We start from the raw sequence: 23,115 nt of genomic DNA on the forward strand, positions 1-23,115 counted from the left end.
CTACTATGAAGTCATGGGTTTAAATATATTTAAGGAGTTTGAGTTTGATGGTTATGATTGTTATGGATTATCCCATCACTGGCCAGTGGCATGGTGGGAGCCTCCAATCTGCTCCTGAGTCCTGTGGACCAACTGTGGTAATTTGGTAGATTCATAGTTTCTGTAGACTCAATTTTGGAGATAATCTCCAAGGTCCTCCTTAGTTAGCACTAGCCTCAGACCAGGGAAATAGGAGCCCTTGCCCTTGGCCACACATATTGTATACATTGAAACAAAAAGTGTATTTTCTTCTTTTCAGGTCTCATAGGAAAGTTTTCTAAAAGGTAGGTAACAAATTGAATCAGGAAGGGAGGGGACATGTGTGGGCCCAACTGGTCCCCTCAGGCCAGAGGATGAGGGCTGAGGCTGCCAATGAGTGGGAGGGATAGGAGACAAAAGTCACATCTTCTGCCCTGGGAAATCAAGGAAAGAGTGCCTACTTCAGTTTAAGTTGGAGCCCCAAGTCAACCTAAATGGGTGTCGAGACAGAACTTATTCCTCTCTAACTACCCTCCTGCCCTTCCCCCTTCCCCACTCTCTCCTGAGTTGGGTTGCTGTAGACTTGGGAGGCACTTAGAACTGCCTGGAACTCTTGAATTGAATTGGAAAAGTAAGGTGTGCAGGAGGATAATCTGCCTGCCCTAACTTTAGGGGAGCTTGACTGAGTCAGTCTATATCCTGGGATTGGATGCATCCAGCCACCACCCAGGGGCCTGGCACCAGCTCCTGCCCTGCTCTGGCATGTCTGTGGTACCTACAGCTCAGATGGCATGAACAACCCAGGGAGAACCTTATTACTTTAGTTTCCACATCTCAAAGCAGTGGGCTGGGGGAGAGAGAAAAGCTTGATTGGAGCCCAGGACATGAGTGGGCATAGCTTAATTTATAGCTTTTAAACATTTAGACATTTGGGCACATGGGACCGTTTGCATTTTTGCAAATGTTAGGGCAGCATTGGTCCTTCTGGCTGGACATTCCAAGTCAGTGTTTGGATGCCCTGAGAAAGGACCTCTAGAGTCTCCCGTCCAGTCTAGTCCCTTGCCCCATTCTTCCTCTTCCTTTCTGAGACATCCTGAAAAAAGACTGTCTTTGGCATTATTGAATTATGAGCATGTTTAGAATTTGGCCTGGGGCTGCTGCTTTTCATTTAAGGTTGGTGCAAACCTGCAGTTTTGGAAGGGCATGGTGGCAGCACAAGGCACATTTTGGGCTCACCATAGTTTTGTCTTGTTTCAGAAGGGTCCTGATAACCAAGTGTGACCCCCTCAATAGTCACATCTGTGTGACTCTGACCCTAGGCCATAGCTGATTACTCTTGGTGCAGACACCTCACCCAGACTCTCTCATCTGAGAAATCCCGATGGAGAGATGCAAAGACATACATTTCTGAAGCAGTCACATCAATGGCATGAAGTGCATGGATGCTAGCTGCTGAGGTGTCTGGAGTTGTCCTAATTCCTTCCTTGCCTAGATCTTCTTTGTTAATCTCTTCCTTTAATTGAATGACACACTCAACAGTCTTTGAAAAGATTATTTTTTTGCTTATTAGTTTGCGCTAACCCAAGTTAGTTCCTATTGCCTGTGAGTGCATGCATGCGCGCGCGCGCGCACACACACACACACACACACACACACACAGAACCCTTAATTAAAACCATTGTTAGAAGGAGCACTGGGCAAGGAGCCAAAGCACCTGGATTCATTCCTTTACCTCTGACACCCCCATCCCTATCATCACATCTATATCTATCTATCTATCTATCTATCTATCTACCTATCTATCTGTTTAAAATATGGAACGCTCATGAGTTTGGGTGTCATTCTTGCGCAGGGGCCATGCTAATCTTCTCTGTATCATTCCAATTTTAGTATAAGTGCTGCCACAGTGAACACTATCATCACATCTTTAAATGTCAGACTTATTATCCTCCCCTATAACCAGAGCTGAAACTCTAAGTGAAATAGAAATAATAATGATAAAAAGCAATGATGATAGCAATAATAATACCTGTAATTTCTTTTAGCACTTTTATACCAGGAACTGTGCTAGGTGCTTTACTTAAATTATTTTATGAACCGAATCCTCAAAAACAATATGGGCTCAAAGTAGCTTAAACATAAGGAAATGAGTTATTTTATTTGTAACGAGCAGTTCCTAGCAAGGGCAGCTTGAAGCTTGGTTAACTTAGAGGCTCATGATGTTATCAGGGACCCAGGTTCTTTCCACCTTTTTGCTCATTTGGCTCTGGTCTCCAGGGTAGTACCCCTCATGACTGCAGAATAGCTGTTGAATTTCCAGGAGCCACATGGAACAAGACAAAGTTTAGCAGAGGGATAGTGTCTTCCTTGCATCTCTTTTTTAAGTACAAGAAAAGCTTTCCAAGAAGCTTCCCCTGGATCATCCCTCTCATCTCAATGGCCAGAACTGCACCGTACACACATACCTAATCCAATCATTGACACGAGTAAGATCACTGCAATGGGCTTAGATGAAGCGCAATTCAACCCAAGTTGAGAGGGAAAGAAGTGAAACACTCTGAGAAAAAAAAAATGAGGCCTCTTCCAGCAGAGAAGGGAAGAAACTGCTAGTTAACCAACAGTGCTTGCTACAAACTTTGTGAGATGCACAGGGGAGATAAAGTGACTTGCCCAAGGTCAGACAACCAGTTAATGGCAGATGTGGGATTTGAACCTAGAGCTGTCTGTCTCTAAAACCTGCTCTCTTAACCTATGCTGTGGGAGACAGTTGTTCTTGCTAGATTCTTTTGCCTTTGAGGAACTTAAGTCACTAAAGCTATCCTGGCTGCTTCTGGAGAAGAACTGGTGTGGGGACTACCAGTCAGTCAGATACAAGAGACTTAGCAACAGAGCAAACTTACCCAGCTACGTGGACACCTCATTCAACCCCTTCTCCCATGGCTTGCTCAATTCTCTTTAGCCACGGTGGGGAGCAAACATAAAACAATGCCAACTAGCAAACAGCAGGCTTCAGTCTCAGATTTCTGGCTTTCTGAGTATCATAAGTGAACAAATATCCCTTTCCATGTCCTTCCATTTTTCCTCTTATGCTGGTATTGCCTCCTTCAGGGAATTCTTCCTAAACTTCAATCATTTGGTTCTGGTAGGGACTTTCAATGACAGTGCCAAGAAGTGACATCAAAATACAGCAAAACCTTGGTTTGTGAGCATAATTAGTTCTGGAAACATGCTTGTAACCCAAAGCACTTGTATATCAAAGCGAATTTTAAGAACCATTGGCTCAGTTATGATCACGTGACATTTGGCATAACATACTACTCATATTGCAAGACATCGCTCATTTATCAAGTTAAAATTTATTAGAAATGTTTGCTTGTCTTGTGGAATACTCACAGAACAAGTTGCTCGAAACCCAAGGTTTTACTGTAGTTGATGATGGGAAAGTACAGATGCCAACCAATCAGAAGGGACATTTGCATCAGTGGTGTAGCAGGTCCTGGAGGCCCCTGGCTGGATCAGCCCTAAACTCTGGAGTTGCTGGATCATGAGGAAGTCCAGGCTGTCCAGGGAGGGCCACATGGCCATGGAGGGGGAGGATAGGAAACTCAAGAGGCTTAGGCCAGTAGGTATTAATTAACAGGTATGGAAATATTTCTTTTAATCAGTTCTTAATTTCAGATACTGCATTTATCAGTTCTAGAATGTCTACTCGATTTTTATAAGATTCTAATTCTCTGTTGAAATTCTTTATCTTCACATATATCGTGTCCTTTTCCTTTAGTTTCTTAAACATGTTTTATAATACTTATAATAAAGTCCTTGTCTGCTAACTCAAATATCAGAATCATTTGTAGGTCTGCTTTCATAGTCTGATTCTTCTCTTTATTATGAGTCATATTTCCCTGCTCCTCACATGTCTCATAACTATATAAAGGAACCATAAATGCTGTAGATGATATTATTTCCCTCCAGTGGTGATTCTCTTTTTCTTCTGTTACCAGGTGGGGTAAGAGGCAGATTGTCCCAATCTAGTCAGGGATTCAGCCACATGGGGGCTTGACTGCAGCTTTATTAGTCCAGTCCAACACTGGGTTATCTTGTTACTTGGAGGGAGTCCATGCAAGGTTTTGATTGATAGCCTGGCAGGTCTCTGTCTTTCCAACGCTCAAAGCCTATAGAAGATTCAGTCTGTTCTTAGGAGCTCAGGCTCTTTGGTCTCTTGCCCCACACAGTTTAAAATTTTAGCAAATATTGGGGCGCCTGGGTGGCTCAGTCGGTTGAGCGTCTGACTTCGGCTCAGGTCATGATCTCACAGCTCGTGAGGTCAAGCCCTGCGTCAAGCTCTGTACTGACAGCTCAGAGCCTGGAGCCTGCTTCAGATTCTGTGCCTCCCTCTCTCTCTGCCCCAACCCACTCTCATTCTGTCTCTGTCTCTCTCAAAAATAAACATCAAAAAAATTTTTTTTTAATTTAGCAAATATCTTGAAGGGGACACCCATCTTATGTTTGATGCAGCCCTCCTCCTTCTAATAGGACTTTGTTTCCTATGTATTGAAAGTCTGGGAAATTTCCCTGTGCTATTAGATACTTCTAGTGCAGTGTCTCCCACTCCATCTCGGAATTCAGCAAATGCCCCCCATGGGGAAAACTAAGGATGTGTTTAGAGCTACTCTAGATTCCACTATTAGGCTCCTCCAGATCACACCGTCCAACAAAAGCTCTACTGACTTCTTTGTCCCAGTAAAAACCTTATGCCTGGGTCAACCTCTATCCTTGGCCTGTGCCCAGTTTTGGCAATTTCCCCAAGGGGAGAAAGTGGTCAGAGATTATCAGCTCATTCAGAAAAGGCTCTTTTCTCTCCAGAATTTTAGCTCATCAGTCCTTGTTGCTACCAAAACTCTCTAATATCTTTTAAAATAGTATTTCTGTAACTTATCCAGCTTTTTTTCTAGTTGTTCCAGCAGGAACATTGAATTGTTGCTACCTACTGCATTCTATCCAGAAAAGTAAGTCCTATTAAATCATTTCAAAATTTAGCCATGGCATGGTCATAAAGGCATATGTGGCTGAATTAGCCCAGATCATGCCATGGCCCCTCTTCTGCATCTCTACTACAGCAAGGACAGGTGGCCCAAGTAGACCAACTAAAGTTCTTCTGCACTGGAAGGGGGAGCCAGAACCTTTTTATTTTTGTAGTAGGTGGGAGGTGTGGGACTAAGGCATGAGAATAAGTCTGGAATATTCCACTGGCTCAGTCTTTCATGCTCATGGAAGAAGCCAGTCTCCAGTAGGAGGAAATGAAGTCTTCACGCAGAAAGGAGAAGCATAGGAGCGCCCAGACGATGGTGGAGTCCCTGGTTACCTGAGCCACAAATTTCTTTTCCGCCTGAGCTAGTTCCAGTCTCTTGAGAGGCTGGGCCAGCTTTATGTTTTTGCCCTTGGCTTTATGAGAGCCTTTTCTTCTTAAGCAAGGTAAATGTGGCTTATGTTACCTGTAACTCAAACAGTCTTAGCTAAGACTGCTCCTTTAATAATGGGCGGGTGTAAAAGGGCCGAGTGAAAGGGGTCTCCCTCACTGCACAGAAGGAAGAAATGGAGGATGGGTGGTGATAGTGCTGGGACCTCAGTTTGAAATCATGAATCCTTACCCCAAGGACAGATGGTGCTTCTGGACTCTGTACACCCAGCCCACTGTGGGAGGAACATCAGACTTGCCCAAGTTATCCGAGTCTGTCTGCCAAAGCCACGCTGTTTTATGCTAACCAAACTGGGAAACTGTTTCCCACTCTCAACAATATTCAACAATGGGAAGGAATGGAAACAGGAAGATTCCCGTGTTTGCACATTTTATCTACTCCTAGGGCTCCTGACTTGCAGATGAGCCTGAAGTTTACACCAGAGGGTAAACAAGATAGCTATTTGGACATCACACACCACTTTGCCAGTTTCCGTTCTCTTGAATTATTTACCATCTAATTGTCTGCATTGAAACAGAATCTGGAAACACAGAGTCAGAGATGTAGCCTTATTTGTGAGTCAGAGAAGGAAAACTAGAGTCCAGAGAAGTACCTGGAGCAGGAAAAATTCATGGCTTATCTTGCTTTGGGAGGGCTGTGAGTACAAAAGGGTAGGGGAACCAGAGCATTAGCTGATAGAGCCACAGGCTGGAATTGTCCTAGAACTAACTGGTTCGGTCTCTCCTGTGGGGCCACATTCCCTGAGCACCAGTCTGGATGTACCCTCTGAGCCTTGATTTCTTGTCTGCAAAAGACAGACTGCAAAGGGGGGTGGGATGGAAAAATAAGCCTCTCTTATTTGTTTGTTTGTTTGTTTTTAATATTTATTTATTATTTCTGAGAGACACAGAAAGAGAGAGAAAGAGAAACAGAGCATGAGCAGGGGAGGGGGAGAGAGAGAGGAAAACACAGAATTGGAAGCAGGCTCCAGGCTCTGAGCTGTCAGCACAGAGCCTGATGCGGGGCTCGAACCCACAAACCACAAGATCATGACCTGAGCCAAAGTTGGACGCTTAACTGACTGAGCCACCCAGGTGCACCCCTCTTTAGATTTAAAAGATGTTATGAAAAACTTTATTTTCACCATTGTACCAATAATTTCCCATAGGAATAGATACTAGTAGCTGTAAAAAAAAAAGAGAAAAATATTCTAAAAATAATTCAAGCAGTAACACAGAAATTTAGAAAAGCTTAGAAAAGTATAATAATAAAACTCATTAGTAGTCTCATTGCTTGATAAGAATCAATCACTCATTATATTTTGATGTATTTTCTTCCAGTCTTTTTTTCTAACCAAATATCTATAATATAATTGGAAAATATTAATTATATTATTTAAATATTATTTAAATTTTTTTAATTTTAGAAAGAGAGGGGAGAGGAGCAGAGGGAAAGAGAATCTCAAGCAGGCTCCCCATTCAGTGTAGAGCTGGTTGCAGGGCTCGATCCCATGACCCTGGGATCATGACTGGAGCCAAAATCAAGAGTTGGATGCTCAACTGATTGAGCCACCCAGGAGCCCTAATATAATTATACTATTTTAAAAAATTATACTATTATATTGCCTAGTTTTTTCTATTCAACATTTTGTAGTGAGCCTCCCCCCCCCCCAGGTCAATAAATATTCTTTAAACACAAGATTTTTAATGGCTAATTGTTTTCAAATAGTTGGTTGTAAAGAGATCTATGATTAAAATATTATTAGCTAGGATTCAATGGATTCAGTTTGACTTCACATAAAATCTAATTGGGGTACTGTGAAGGATGCTGATAATAATACGGAGTCACAGATTGGATACAGAGGATCAGGAGCAGAGGTGGAAATGACTCTTCACTACCAGGGCAATTGCCCTGGTGAGAGAGAGAACATGATGGATGGATGGTCAGGGCAAGGGGTGGATGTGAGCACCCAGGTGAGTGGGGAGCAGATCCTAGAAAACCCGTGACCCTAATCATTGGATTTAGTAATAAGTGCTATTATGCTATTTCATATGCTATTATGGGCTAAAATCTAGAGTCCAAGTGCCACCTTTATATTCGTATTTCCTTCCAGTCTTTTTTCTAAGCATAATTTTTTTTTTTACATAGGGGTAACCTATACTATGAACATTTTTATTAGTTGCTGTTTTTTTTATTTATACATATGCAGTCTTCTAGTTTGACTTGTATAAGCTTAGGATAGGGGAAAAGATACTGTATATCAATAGAAAAAGACAATTTATCCATTTACTAGTTAGGGTCTTAGTTACACCAATTTCCACTCAAATCAACATGATTTTGAAATTTGCAAGGGAAACGGTCCACAATTTTTGGGAGGAGAGAGACGTACACATTGTGGAGAAGGCTGATAGTTCCTTTTCCTCATAGGCAAGTATGTGGAGGGAAAAGGGGTAAGTAAAGGCATGTCAGGGAAAGGCAGAGAAGCATCCACACCTGCTCATTATATCAAATGTCTAGAGACTCTCTAAATAATTCAGGTGCAGCCAGCTCCCTCCAGGGGCAGGTGCTGCGGAGAGTTTCCAGACAAGCATCTCCTCTTGCAAAACTGGAGCAGACCTAGGATCTGATTACTTGAAAAGGGGTCTAGTTAGTAGCCATGGTAACCCCCTTCTTCAGCCTTACTACTTACCTTGGGTTAAGGTACAAGAAACTACTACTGCTACAGCCCGCTGTGATGGGGAAGAGCTCTGAAGCCCAGCTGCCTGGGTTCTAATCTAGGTTCTACTACTTCCTCACTGTGTGACCTTGGGCAATTTACTCAACCTCTCTTATCCTCGGTTTCTGTACCTGTAAACTAGGGATAACAATTCCTTCATTCACATTGTGTGACATCGTATGCAAGGCTCCTACTATAGTGCTGATACACAATAGCTATCTCCTTAGCGGGTCCCCAACCACATTTCCTAGGAAGAGATGTATGGACTTTAAATAAAAGAGGAGTATCCAGAATTAAGAGAAAGATATTCCTTAGAACAAAATAAATATAACAGCTAACAGTTATTGAAGGTTTACCATAGGTTGGACACTGTGCTGAGTGTTTTACATATAATCTCACAAAACCCATTTATGGGTAAGCATTATTAAAGTTCTGAGAAGTTAAGACACTTACCCCAGGTCAAACAGCTAGAAGGTGGTAGAATCAAGGCCCAAACCCTGTTCTGTCTCTTACCTGAAAAACAGCCTGCGTTCTTACCTTTTAGGTAAATTGGTTTCTGGCAGTTATTTTACTGTGCCAGCACTTCATCTCCAGGTGAATCATTTGAGGATGGCAGTGGGGTATAGGGCAGACCTCCTTAGGTCCATGGGGCCAGACTGCCCTCTAGTGTTAGAGGGATCTTAGGGCTAGACGGAAAAAAGAGTGAATTGCTTTTCTTCTGAGATGGCAGTGCACAGTCCTCCCTTCCAGCCTGGAGTGGGTCTGTCTAGTTTAGTACCTTCCTATTAGCCAAAGAGTTCTCCTAGGAACGGGAGTCAAATAGGTGATAAACACTTGGAGTTAAGGAGAAGAGCTATCTTGGGGTAGGGCAGCAATTCCCTAGACAGCTTAAGCTTTGAACCATTGGACAGAAGGAGTGTCTCCTATTCTCAGCACATGGCACATAATAGGTGCTCGGTGAGTATTCAGTGATGTTTTAAATATCATTCTCACTAAAGAGGGAGTTCTACCAGCAAGAGCAGTTATAAAGTTGTTCCTTGACTTTTGGCAGAAGCACTAGCAGAAAAGACACTGTAACATGTAACCCACCTTCCACTCCAATAGACCCCAAGAGCATGTTCACGTTCATGACTAGATGAGAATGATGGCACTCCTCAGTTGTTTAGAAGTGAGTTGGGGTCAGCAAAGATGTATGATCATTTTAGGCTGCCACTCTCATACCAAGACCCTAATGGTCCAAGGGTCTGAGAGAGCACCCTCCCTCCCTTCCATAATTCTGCCAAAGTAGTCTGTTTCACTGGGTGGTCAGGGAGCACCTATAGGCATTGGTCCCAGCTGGGCTACTGTGGAATACAAAGACAGATACACCAGGAAGGGCCCTATTGCTCATTTTGTGGATAATGTTGATGGAGCCTCTTCCCTGAGCGGTGTGTTCAATCCATTGCCGGAATCTCTCCTGACAGGTAGGTGTTAGTCCTCTACTTGTTCCAAATAAGGAAACTGAAGGCCATTTTTGTAAAAGTAACTCCGCTAAGTTCACACAATTTATAGGTGACAATGCAGGTCAGTAGGACTCCCAAATGCAAGTTCTTTCCAATATGTCACTGGACTACTTCTGTGGAATAAGTGGACTCCTGTTACTGTTGCCTTTCTCTAAAATTTGAGAACCTCCAAGAGAATTACCCCCATGGAGCCATCAGTTTACAAACAGATGGCTTTTTTAATACTTTGGTGGTCTAGCTCTCTCTAGTCTAATCTCCTGCAGATCCTCAGTCTGTACTCTCTGCCTGGGGCAAGTCTTAACTCCCTTGCTACTCTCCAGGAGTGCCCAGGAATTTCGCCCTTTCTCCATCTCCTACAGAGCAATTAGGCTTTCCCACATCCTACCACAAAACGTGATTTACAAAACTCATCAATGAGCTCAAGGAAACAAAGGAGGCTTCTAGAAAAATCCACTCCTTAGAGGGGGTTTAAGGTAATTGTGACAAACAGTGCTAGTAGCTTACCCAATGGTTACCATTTTCTCTTCCTTGTGAAGAGGATCCTGATTTTTGTTCAGGTAGGAGTGTGCTCAACTGTAAAGCTGTATTTCCCAACCTCCCCTACAGCTAGAGTTGCCCACATGGCTGCATGAAACAGTTCCTCCCTATCAGCCATGTTGTTTAGGTGAATGGATCCCCCTTCCAGTTCCCTGAATCAGGATAATGTTCCTCCCCTACCTAATTTCCCTTCTTCCTTATCAATAGACTCTTACTTCTTGGTGCTACAATATGGCCAGGTAAAAAAGTCACTTCCCAGATCCCTTGTAGAAGTGAGGAGGGGTGTCACGAACCAGTTCTGGACAAGCAATTGGATGGGTCTTCCTGGAAAGTCACTTAGATGAGGCAGCTGGCACATACTCCTTTGCCTGAGGTTCCTCCTCCTTCCTCCTATCTGGAACACAGTACCGAGTGTAGGGATACCACTATCGTGTGCAAGAGGGCCTTGCCCTAGGATGGAAGAGCAGAAACCAAAAGGAGCCCGAGTGCCTGATGACATCACGGAGCCTTCACCTCAGCCTCAGCCCTGGGATGCCTACCTCCAGACTTCTTACATGAGACAAAAAATGAACTATCAAGTTCGAGTCCCAGTTGTTTGGATTTCCTGTGACAGTGCAACTCAATTCCTACATTTACTACAGTGATGGATTCAGGCCAGTTTAATAAGAGTGGAGCTTAGGACTTTTGTTGGATTGTAGTTTTATTTGATGCCCCCTCCCACCTCCCAATCCCGCAACCCATAACACAGCCAGCTTGCTGCTGGCAGATGTCTGGAACTGTGGTTCTCAAGGTGTGGTTCTTGGATTGGTGGTGGCAGCAGGAGCTGGAAATTTATTAGACATGCAAATTCTCAGCCCTTACCCCCGACCTACTGAATCAGTGATCTATTCTAATAACACTGCAGGTGATTCTGAGATTCTCAAGTGTGAGAACCACTGACTTATAGAGATCTATAGAAAAACAGAGCCAAACCCTGATCAAATCCTATCTGAACTACGTGTCGACTTCCTCAGTCATATAACCCAATAAATACACTTTCTTTTGTTAAACTAGTTTGAACTGAGGTACTTGTACCTGAAAACACTCCCACAGTTGCTGCCTCGTGGGCACTATCCACACAGGGCCCAAAATACTACCCAGAAATGTCTGTTCCAGGTACATTTGAGAGACAGAACCGAGTAGTAATCCTATCAACAACTGCCCCGAGTCAAAAAAGAGACCTGATTAAAGTCTTAGGCAAGATTGCCAGAGGATTCATCTGAATATGCAAAATCTTCATGTTTGCTTGGAGATCTGGGAATGGATTTCGAGTTCAGAAGCACACACGCTGCACATATTCTACTTTGTACTGCAGCACTCACGTGTTAAGTGTCTAGAGACCCATGGTCCCTTGCTTTGCTCTCACCCCCTGCTCCTCTCGGACAAACAAGGACCACCTCTTCTTTCAGGCAGAGCATGACATTCACCTTCTCTTTCCCAGACCCCAAATCAGGTCTCTGCTGCTCACACTGTTCTCAGTAGCATCTGCCCATGTGCTCTACATACTAAAAGGTTTGATCTCAGGCTCAGTGCTGTTCCTCCTTACTCACGTGGAGGGCAAGCTGGGCTTCTAGTGACCAGAGAAAGCAGGGATGGGAAAGTCTGGCTTCTGAAAACTGCTTTATGAGTAACATGAGAAAATTCTGGTTTCTTGTGGAGTACAGAGCCAAGCCCATAGCCAGGCACCCCCCAAAAATCACAGGTGATCAACTCGCGCCTATTGAGCGCTTGCTAAGTGTCCATACTGTGCCAAATACTTACACTACCACCTATGACATAGGAGGTGTTATAGTCCCAGAAAACCGAGGCTCCCAGAACCTAAGTAGCTTGTCCAAAGTCACTTGTTTAATAAGTGGCAAAGCAGGGATTTGAACACAGGTATATATATATTCTTAAAGTGTTTATTTACTTTTGAGAGGGGGCGGGCAGAGAGAGAGAGGGAGAGAACCCCAAGGAGGCTCTGAGCTGTCAGCACAGAGCCCAACATGGGGCTCGATCCCACGAACCTGCGAGACCATGACTTGATACAAAAATCAAGAGTTGAAGCTTAACTGACTGAGCCACCCGGGCGCCCCTGAACACAGGGATATTTATCCAGAGTCTTCTAAGATAAAGGGATAGAACTCAAACTCAAACTCAACCCAATTCAAACTAGCTTGAGCAAAAGAAAAGGAAATCATTGAGTCCCGTGGTGGATTTCAGGCACTGATGAAACCAGGTGGGCAAAGTCTCTATTTATCCCCCGGTTCCCTTTCCTGTGTTGGATACTTTCCTCTACATGGAAGGATGAGGACAATTTGTTTTTCCTAATAAGTGCAGTAAAAATTTAGTCTTACTAGCATGCCATTTGGCCAAGTTTAAATCATCATATGCCCAGTCCTGAAGCAATCAGTATAAGCAGGGAAACAGTACTCTGACTTATCAGAACCATGTGACTGCCACTAAAAATAGTGAGGTGGGGGGGGGGGGCAGATCAGCATTAACTCCCCTGAATCACAGAGACTGAGTGGGATTACTGCAAAATGCAGGAGATGATTCCACAAAATAAGGGATACACAGCAGACAAATAACACTTACTATAATCTAGTCCTTGGCTGCCCACCTTTCTCTCCATCTAAATACTTTTCTAAATGCCACATAATCTATGTATATACTGTATCACTGACATACTTTTGGCTGTAACAGAAACCCTAAACTCAAGTAAACTTGGCTTGAAGAACATTTGTTGTCCCAGAGGGCTTTTTTTTCCCCATTGGTGGGGGAGGTGGGAGCTTCAGAACTGGTTGTTTCAACAGCCTGTTTGTTGTCAGGAGTTGGTAGCCAGGAAAAGGGAAGGCCCACAGGAGGGATTTCAGAATAAAAGCCGAACAAGTAAGTACTGAAGACTGCCTAGATGGGGGTACTTGTGAGGCTCTGGCTGCCTCCCAATCCTCCTTTGGCGATCTCTTCACTTTGGGTTGAAAATGGGAGAATGCAGTCTGCTCATGGCCTCTGTAGAAAAAGACCAAGCCTGAGGTTGCTCCACAGGGGAAATGGCCTTGTTGGATGACTGGGCTTTACCAGTGTTTTCCAGCCCAAACCCCATTCCCATGCCCTGCCCTAAGAAGGGCAGCTCCCCTCGGGATTATACCCTTCTCAGCAGTCTGGGACAGAACACCTTTCTGTACACCGCACGAACTTCTGCCCCACGTCAGCGTATTCGCTGCTCCAGACTTGTGTTCCATCCCTAGCTCTGGACTTCTGCCTGCACCAGTCCCCTGCCTGAATGCCCTGCCCACTCCTTACTCCTGTGACTCATCTTGCGCAGGGCCCAGATCCAGGCCTGCCTCCTCAGTGGAGTCTTCCCCAAGGGCCCTGGCCTTCTTGGGTCACTTTCTATTTTTGACTCCAGGGGTATTTGTTGTCTGGATGGGAGCTGATTGTGGTATTTGCCGTACAGTTAAGCAGGACTTTGTTTATTGCCTTTTCAGGCAAGCTATGCCAGAATTCCCCATTTAGAGGGCAGGGCAGGCAGGGTGGCTTGCCAGACCATCTAAGGGTCTGGATGTGAAGTAGAGTTTGGAACGAGTCTGGGAACATGTTCCACACGACACTGTAATTCCTGTGCTCGTAAGACATCCTCAGAGGATAAGAAGCATAGAAGTGAGTGCGTATTTCTTTGGGAGGACCCCCACGAGACAAGAAAGCTTTCAACTGCAGACCATCAGGCACCAGGGACCCTAATAAAACAGGAGCTAGATGGAGGGAGGGAGGGTCATCCAAAGTGAACTAAGGATGTCGGCTGGGGCTGTGGCCAAGTGGACGCTGTGTGGACCTTGGCACAATGGCAGCACATCTGTGCCGTACGTAGCCGCTCTTCAGTCCTTCCCGTTTTCAGTCCTTATGCTCCTGGGCTCCATCTCCTGTTTTCCTTCCCCCTCTCTCAGTCTGGGTCCGTCCTGAGATCTGCCTGTACCGCCTCCATTGACACATGTAGCAGATGGACTCTCCCCAACCAACTTCCAGAGAAGAGCCAGTGCATAACAGTGGGGTATGAGGACCACGGGGAGGGCAAAGGAAGAAGAGGGCAACGACAAGTAAGGACGAGAACGTTAACCATGCACACAGGCTTTTCATAAGAACTTTATTTCTCAAAAAGGGGGAGGAATCCAAAGTATTAAAATAACCCTTTAATTTTTGTTTTGGAGGGAAAGGGCAGGAGACAAAGTAATTCATATAAAAATTTCAAGCATGATTGCTATAGATACTTCTTCCTGGGACTCGCAGCTCCAGGTTCCAACTGCATTCTGGGTAACGCCGGGTCCTCTGGGTCCGGACAGGGGTGAGCATCTGGAATGCTTCTGTAGATTTACTCCACAATAAATACAAAAAGTCAATCTTCCTGGTAGAAATGATTCAGTCCATTTTTGCAACTGTTTCTGATGAGAATGCTAAAAAGGAGAGCTGCCCCTCTTCTAAATTCCAAATCTTTCCTTTCTGAAACTGACTGTAAGCGTGAAGAAATGAAATGTGGAAAGACATATTAGGTGTGATGGGCTCTAGCGCCAACCAAACGCCAGGGGAGACATTACCTCATTGAGGCAATATAAAGGTAAAAGTGGCCATGATTTTCCATTGCCTTTTATGGGGGGAAGCTGCACCTTTCTGCTTCTATCCTTGCAGGGAACTGGACTGTGAGAAGCAAAGTCCCCGTCCACGGTGGTTATTTTCTAACGTAGAGAAGGGTGAATTGGAATACGCGCGTTAGCCAAGAGCAGTGTTGTCACACTGAGCCCAAAAGCTTCGTGGTACACTTTCCCAGAGGCAGACCCTTCTAGAAGTGGGAGATGGCACCTGGCTCATCCAGGACACGACGAGATGCTTAAGACCATCTTAACTGTGAAGATCTCTTGAATCCTTCCCAGCTCTTCTCAGTTGGTGTTTCTCTGAGGCACAGGGAGGTTCTCGTGAAGATATTTCAAACTTCCGTGCTCAGAGAAATCGGAGACCACGTGGTCCTGCCCCCGCAGTAGCCACTTTGTAGTGAGCAGTCCCTCCAATCCTACTGGTCCCCGTGCGTGGATCCGTGACGTACTGATGCCCACTTCAGCTCCTGAGAAAAAGCACGGATGAGGCTGCGGCTTCCCCAGCCTCCGCTTCCTGTCCGTCCACCAGACCCACAGCTCTCTTCTCCCGACCTGGCACCCTCTCGCCCTGCCCACTCCATCCTCCCCAGACCCGCCTGAGTTCCATGGTCCCTGTCAATGTGCTCTCTGGTTACTATGAATCACAATGGAGTCCCCTCCTAATGAAACACACTGTGTGGGCCTCTTTTGTGCACTTTTATCCCAAATGCATTTTGACAAGACTAGGAGTGCTGGCTCTGATATCTACTTAGGGTCTGGACTATGTATCACAATTTGACATTTGGGCATTTTTTGAGGTATACAACAATGTCCAGTATAAAGATGAAGAACATTTCCCCCAAACTTTAAGTTCCAGAATGTAAGGGACATGTTCTCAGTATCCCCCAGAATTCTTAGCACATGTACTCATTTGACAGTTACTGAATACATAAGAGGTGACTGCTCATTTTCCTTCTCTCTTGCTCTAGGCCTAGATTTCGGGCATTAAGGGTCTTCCTGAGTCTAGGTGGGCGTTCTGCATGGTACACAGTGGAGGCAGGGTTCCCTTGTGTGTCACAACTTTACTGAGCAAGTACTATGTACAAGGCACCGTGGTGGGCCTGGGGGAGGCAGTGGTGAATAAATGACGTGAGGTGGTGTTTTCATGGAGCTTATACTTTTGTGGGCAAGGCAGCCAAAGAACAGTTCAGCAAATAATTTCATGTGGTGATGAGAGTGCAGGGAAGGGTGCTGTGACAGACCGTGTGGGCAGGGTGGCCTTCACACAGGTGGAGTGGTTAGGGAGAGCCTCTGAAAGCTGAACAGTGACAAAGAGATGGGCAGGGGAGGGGCAGGTGGAGAGGTGGTGCAGGCAGAGACCAGCAGGGGCAGAGACACCTGAGTGGGGATGTGTTTGGGGGTGGTGGCTGGCATGGACCATGTGACCACTGGATTCAAATTCTGCTTTAATAGTGTAGAGACCTCATGACGTCGGGCATGTTGCCTCTCTCTCGTGCTTCAATTCACTTGGAAAATGAGGAAAATAATAGAATCTGTCATGTAGAACTAAGTGAGACAATGCATGTGATATACTTAGCACAGTGCAAGGAATATGTAAATGCTCAATAAACATCGCCTGTCACTGTTATCAACGTGCTTCATAAGAATTTAACTCAACCAGCGTTTGAGTGTTTGCTCTATGTAGGTGATGGAAAGACAATGGACTTTTGCTCTCTGCTATCGTGGGCTTTCAGTTGAAACTTGGGCACCTCAGTCCTTGAAAGTATGCTGCTATTTCTTCTTCCAATAACATGGAATACAAAAATCAGTGCAACTGATATAATTAAATCAAAAGCCCAACATAACAGAAACAGGCAACTAACGATAAAGGGTCTAATGATTAAGAATAACTGAGTAAAATTCTCTTTAACTACCTTCTGTAATTCAATGAGAAGTACTTCTCTAGGCAGATCATCTATTTAAGAGTTCAGAAAGATTAAAATGTTTTATTTTTAGTGTTGAAATAATGCTCAGATGTGTCATAAATGCCTTACTGGAGCTCTGTATAATGGCACCCCTGAAAACCAGAGACTGAAAAATCCTTACACTGGGGAATAGAGATTTTCTTTCTTTTTATTAAAAAAAAATTTTTTTTTAAGATTTTATTTTTAAGTAACCTCTATACCAATGTGGGGCTTGAACTGCCAACCTGGAAATCAAGAGTCGCATGCTCCACTGACTAAGCCAGCCAGGTGCCCCTGGAGGTTTTATTTCTAAACAGAAGGGGAGAGGGTGTCTTTCTGAAGCTTTTTATTTCAGAGGTCTGTTTTAGAAGTCACCCTTGCACCTCTGGGCTCACCTGTTTATTTCTGATGCCCAGCATACGTATTAACCCTTCTTATGTCCTGTCCTCATGGAGAACTCCTCACTCTCAGGCAACCTGGCTACATCTCTTTGAAGCAATAAGTCTGCCACAGCAGTGCTCTTGAGGGACCTTGGCATGTACACCTGTCACAACCTGTGCATGTGGACATGCTGTGGTCTGCCATACAGTAGTGGGAGCAACCCAGGCTTTGGACTTGTACAAGTTTGGGTCTAAAAGACAGCTGGGTGACTTTGGGCAAGTTACTTCACTTCTCTGAATCTCAAAGAACTATGAAAAAGAAAAGACAAGTACCTACCTTCTTAGCATGCAAAATGCTTACAGACAGGACTTCTCCTGGCTCATTGTTGTTACTATTTTTTCTCATCAACCTCCCTCCCACAATTCTGTCCCTATCATCTTGATCAAGCATGTGACTGTAAAGCAGAGGTGTCTCCTCCACCCTCACTATGCTCTTTGTACCACATAGTGATTCACAAAGGGTCTCCTTTCTCTCCTGACCATAATCTTTCTTACCCAGTCCAAAGCGGTAGCCATCAGAGAAGCGAGTGCTGGCATTCCAGAATACACAGGCACTATCTACGTGCTGGAGGAAGAACTCTGCTGTTTTCTCTGCAGCATAAAGAGAAGAAACCGAGTTAAGGTGACCCATGGAGAACATCCCTCCTTCCAGTCATGCACTGGTGACTGATCGGGGCTGGGCCCAGGCCCCTGAAGAGCTTCTCCACACATTAAACACGCAGACTTGTAAAAAATCTAAAGAGAAGAAGGTTAACCAGCTTCATCAGTCCCTGTTATGGAAAGAGTAGCTGCCTGGGAAAGACTGGGTTGGAGTCCAGATCTCCCCCTGTAGACATACCCTTGATGCTGCAATGGCCTGACTATATTATTTATAGGCTCCAGTGTGAGAATGCCTAAGTCTGAATTCCAATTCCACACTCAATAGCTGGGTGACCTTGGGCAGGTTTCTGAAGCTCTCTGTGCCAGAGCAAAATGCAGACTGGCAATATTACCTAGCTCATAGGGTTGTATAGAGGATAAAATGACTTGCCATCCACAAAGCACTCATCCCAGAGCCTAGCACATGTAAGTGCTCAGTAAACGTCAGCTATTCAAACTGGTGGTGTTGTGATTCCCCAATAAACCGTCTGTAGATCCTCTGAGGAGGCCATTTACCACTGGCTGCCTTTACTGCTGGGCCTCCAGTGCCTGACACCTACGTGTATCTCTCAGTACTTATCTGTGGAATGAATGAGTGTGGTGAGCTGCTCTGCCCTTAACCTCCCGAGCCTAGGTTTCCTCAGCTGTAAATGGGTTTATTCCCATAACCTGGAAAGACTGCTGTAGAAGTTCAAAGGTAATACCTGTGACACAGAGGGAGTCATCTTCAGAGTGGAGCTAATCATCTCTTCCCCACCTCCTCCCCTGGGGCTGCTGTGACAATATAATGTGGCAGATGTGAGAGCACGCAGCAGACCCGTGAATCCAACCAACGCCAGGTATTATCATTAGTGTATTCAGACTATGCTTTCCTGCAGCCAGAAGGGCTGAGAGGAGCTGGACCCCACGGAGACCAAAGCAGAAAAAGCAGGTGCTGCACACTTGAAGCACGTGTGCACACGCACACTGACCATTCTCCGTGACGATGACATCTGTGTGCGAGCTGCCGTACTTGTGGATGTGGTCGATGGCCTCCTGGACGCTGTCCACCACTTCAATGCACAATTCCAGGTCCCCATACTCAGTTCGGAGGGACTTAACTTCAGAGGGGCTGAAGGTCAGATAGGAGGCGAACTTGGGGCCCGCGTGAATTTTCACCTGGAACAGAGGAAGTCGAGGGGTAACAATATAAACCCAAGAGCAGTCAGTCAGTTCACTCTTCTTCGTCTAGAATCAAACAGCCAGATGAGCCTGCAGGGGAGGAGCCCGTGGCTGCCGTGGCCTGGACAACGAAACCAGCCTTCGACTTCCTTTTAGGAGCCGCCCACCACCCTCCAGGATGCTCTGCTTTCAAAAATGCTGACTGGCCACTTGCCAGCAATGGGCCTTCAGTAAAACTGGAGCAGGGATTTAAGCAGGAAGACTTTGAATGTTAAGAATGTGCAAGGCATTTAACAGGCTACTGACATAAGCCTTGACTGCTGGCATCTTACTAAAATGAACACTTGGCTATAAAAATCCCATTCCCTGCATACGGGACACGTAGTCCTGGACTCACATGGAAAGGAGGAGATGGCCTGTATATATTTCTACTCCCTTCTCTCTGGATAAGTCCTAAGTGTGCTTCAGAGGAAAAGGGCACTTGGTAACCAACTGCCTCAAACCATGGTTACCTGTCAGATTTCCAACTTTGTCAGTCAGGCCCCAGCTCTAGGCTCAGCTCAGCACCATCCTGCTCCTGGCTGGAGGAATTTAAGAACTGGAGGCTGGTCACTGAAGGCCCCAGTCATAAGTCTGATCCCACTTAGGCTTCACTCTCTGAGACCTCCCATGGCTTGGTTCTTTGGGACCAAGCTTTTGCCTTTGCTCAAGTTACAACAAGCAGAGTATGTCCTGTTCTTGTTGCTCCTGAGGCCCTTCTACCTGCAACCCCACTTTCTCCGGGCCTAGGGTCCAACCACCTTTTTCGTGGACAGGAAACCCATCCCTGAGCCCTCACTCTGGGCAAGTCACCCTGCTGGTTTACCTCCTGCAACACAAAGATGAAGTACACACATTGACTGATGTTGATCTGAGGAATTTCAAGGCAATCTTGACTTGAATGACTAAGAATATCATAGGTTTGTGTCTGAATCAGGACTGGAGGGGTTTATTCCTGGCTAAAGGAGAGTTTCCTCCTGTCTAGTCCAGCCCAGTCCAGTGTGGTATTTGGCATACATAGGTGCCAGTAATGTCAAGTAAGGCTCCAAACATGAGTGATCATGTGATCTGACCCCATTTTAATTTGTGGTGTATTTTCATTTTCAAAACAATCCTTTCAGGTTCTCACAGGGACCATGTCCATTTACAAGCTGACTAGAGCCTTCTTTTCCAGCTAAAGGATGAAAGGGAAGCGACACACACTCAGGGTCAAGGCAACCAAGGCCAGCAGCCACTTTATCCAGATACTGTGTTTATTTACATAATTCTGAAAGGGTGCCATGGCATCAGATATTAAAGCTTACAATGTGTTCTGCCAGAAAACTTAAGACTATGCATTTTTGCCTGGAGAGCATCATTTTTTTTTTTTGTGTGTGCAATTAGGAACTTAAGATGGAACATACACTTGTGTGAAACTTACTGGCACTGGTTATTATAACCTCAATGGAATGGTAATAAAATATTCCAGAGAGAACATCATACAAATTGTGGACTCCCAAATACCACTGTATTAAGTACATTAATATTGGTTAATTAAAGGCCCTAGTGGCAAGGTGGACACATATAAATTTCTGGTTTGAAAACTTTTCTGCGCAATCTTTTCAAACCAAATCCAACAGAAATGCGTGTTCAGAAACATAAACTTTAAACTATGCCGCCTGAATAAATGGTTCCAGAAACAGTCCTTTTAGTGGGCTGCCATGTGATGTCTTATCTTTGACCTCTCTTAGCACTTACCACATTCCACTTTGTAATACAGCTATGTGAGCATGGGTTTCTTCTATCTACTAGACTGTGAGAAGGCAGGGATAGGTTTTACTCCTCTCTGTGTACTTAGCACAGAACTCCGTACACAGCAGATGCTCAAAAGTATTGCTTCTTAAATTGCCTTAAATGGTAAGGCAGCTACCCACAGGCTTCTAAATCTCAAAATGGAAGACAGGAAGGGACACAGGAGTGCTGTGGACTTGTACCTGTTCCACTCTCAGCATGTCAATGATCTGGTCAAATAATGGTGTTCTCAGCAGATCTCGGTGAATTAACAGAGTCTCCAAAGCATTACAGGCAGCTGGATATTCACATTTAGAGTCTCGGACTGAAAGAAGGAAGACAAATAATTGTTTCTATTAACATGCTCCCAAGTCACAGAGGATCTGCTAAATATTCTGCCTGCACACAGCAGAGGCCCCATCTAGCTCACCCAGTCTGGTGGCTTTATCGACGCTGGCCTCTGAATCCACATACATGTGGCAGATCCCCTCACTGTGTCCCATCACCGGGATCCCCTTAGCAGCTTTCTGGATATCTCTGACCAGCTGGGAAGAGCCACGTGGAATAATCAGATCTATCATTTTATCTAGGCGACAAAGATCTTCCACTTCTTCTCTGGTATTCACCTGAAGAGGTAAAGAATAAAAACAGAAAAATGACATCTGACCTCATGAAATACAAAGTAGCAGCACCCCTTTTACGGATAAAAGTCTGTACCTCGAGAGAACTAAATCAGGTGCTGTGAAAACTTATTCCAAAAATAAGAGTCCTGATATCATCTACCAAATACTTAACCAAACACTACACATTAGGTGCTGTGCTCTGCATTACAAAACAGGAGGACATATCCCAGCTGTCTAAGAGCTCAGAGTCTAGCAGGAAAGATACGACTAGGACACAACGCACCGCAACTCAGGGCAGATAATTTTCAAAATGGTACCGAGGTACCAAGTGCTACCTCTGGAAGTCAGAGGAGCTACAGATTATGGCTGGCCAGGAGGATCACAACGGAGGTGCCTGCCCTGTGGCTTCTCCAACCACAGCCTTCAGGACCGGCTGGGTCTTGCTAAGGAATCCTGGTTCTCCACGGGGAGCCGCTGACAAGCTCTCCCCTGGGGTGAAGCCCTGGTTTCAGGACACTGAGATGATGATGACCTTTTCTCTTCCTCTTGATTTTTAATTTACCCATATGGTCATGTTATTTACAGGAGAAACACAAATACATACGTATGAGAATGTTTGGAAAATTTTTTTCTGCATAACCCAAAACTAGAAACAACCCAAAAGTTAGCCAACAAAAGAAAGGATAACTGCAGTATACACACATACATGGAATACCACATGGTGATAAAAAGAAAACTACTGCTGGATGTAATAATATGGATGGTTCTCACAGACACGAAGATACACAAAAGAAACATAACACGGAAGAGTGTATTTTGTATGATTCCATTTATAATGAAGTTCAAGAATAAGCGAAAGGTGAATGTGAAAGAAGTAAATAAGGGGCTACTTGGTGGTGGTAGGGCATACTGATCAGGAAGGGCACAAGGGAGCCTTCTGGGGTGCTAGAAGTGTTCCACAGTTGGGTATGGCTGGTGGCTACGTATGTGTGTACAGGGATATTTGGATAAAGTCACAGAGTTTTTCAGGTAAGATTTGTATACTTTACTGTATGGATGTTATACATCAATAAGAAGAGGGGTGGGGGTGGGAGGAAACCCATCTGATTAAGGTAGGATGTGGTAGAGCTGGGATCTGAATCCCTAAAATCTGTGCCCTTTCCACCCCCTGTGGTGACATAAAAAAAACAAAAAAACCCTCCAAAAAACCCAATTCCTGTTAGGGGACATGTAATGCAGTGGGTTTATAGACACTGCCCCAGCAACCAGCAGAATCCTGGAATGTCAGAGTAAGTAGGCCTTGATGGAGAAAGAGAAGGATCTGGAATTAGCCCAGGTTCAAATGTAAACTTTACAACAGACTGCGTAATTTTAGGTGAGTTACTTTCACCACTGAGCCTGTTTTTCCCCCTCATTCTGATGGCACATTCCTGTTATGGTTTATGTGAAGACTAAATGAGACAACGGATGGGAATTGCCTTGCCCACAGCAAGTTTTCAGTAAGCTGTATCTACTACTGCCTAGTTCAAAAACACCACCTGATGACTGAGGAGAGTGAGACAGTGGTTAAAATAATGAGCATAATAACAATAATGATAATAGCATGA

At 44.8% G+C, this 23,115-nt stretch overlaps 1 protein-coding gene and 1 non-coding gene across 5 annotated transcripts in view; both read right to left on the reverse strand.

Moving 5' to 3' along the window:
• Positions 1 to 1,826: 1,826 nt before the first annotated feature.
• LOC122232198 lies at positions 1,827 to 1,932 on the reverse strand. Its single transcript, XR_006209544.1, has one exon. It is a non-coding gene; the product is annotated as a U6 spliceosomal RNA (small nuclear RNA).
• A 12,442-nt stretch (positions 1,933 to 14,374) lies between these two features.
• Positions 14,375 to 23,115, reverse strand: part of ALDH18A1 (aldehyde dehydrogenase 18 family member A1) — a 41,598-nt gene continuing 32,857 nt past the window's right edge. For all 4 annotated transcript variants that reach the window (XM_042960627.1, XM_042960625.1, XM_042960626.1 and 1 more), the window contains exons 14-18: positions 21,316 to 21,511; positions 21,089 to 21,210; positions 18,887 to 19,073; positions 17,772 to 17,867; positions 14,375 to 15,360 (exon numbers count right to left, since the gene is read on the reverse strand). In XM_042960627.1, the coding sequence (XP_042816561.1) occupies positions 15,179 to 15,360; positions 17,772 to 17,867; positions 18,887 to 19,073; positions 21,089 to 21,210; positions 21,316 to 21,511 (783 nt within the window). In that variant the 3' untranslated portion in view covers positions 14,375 to 15,178. The remainder of the gene's footprint in view (positions 15,361 to 17,771; positions 17,868 to 18,886; positions 19,074 to 21,088; positions 21,211 to 21,315; positions 21,512 to 23,115) is intronic.

This window comes from Panthera tigris, chromosome D2 (assembly GCF_018350195.1).
Source record: "Panthera tigris isolate Pti1 chromosome D2, P.tigris_Pti1_mat1.1, whole genome shotgun sequence".
Taxonomy (NCBI): Eukaryota; Metazoa; Chordata; class Mammalia; order Carnivora; family Felidae; genus Panthera; species Panthera tigris.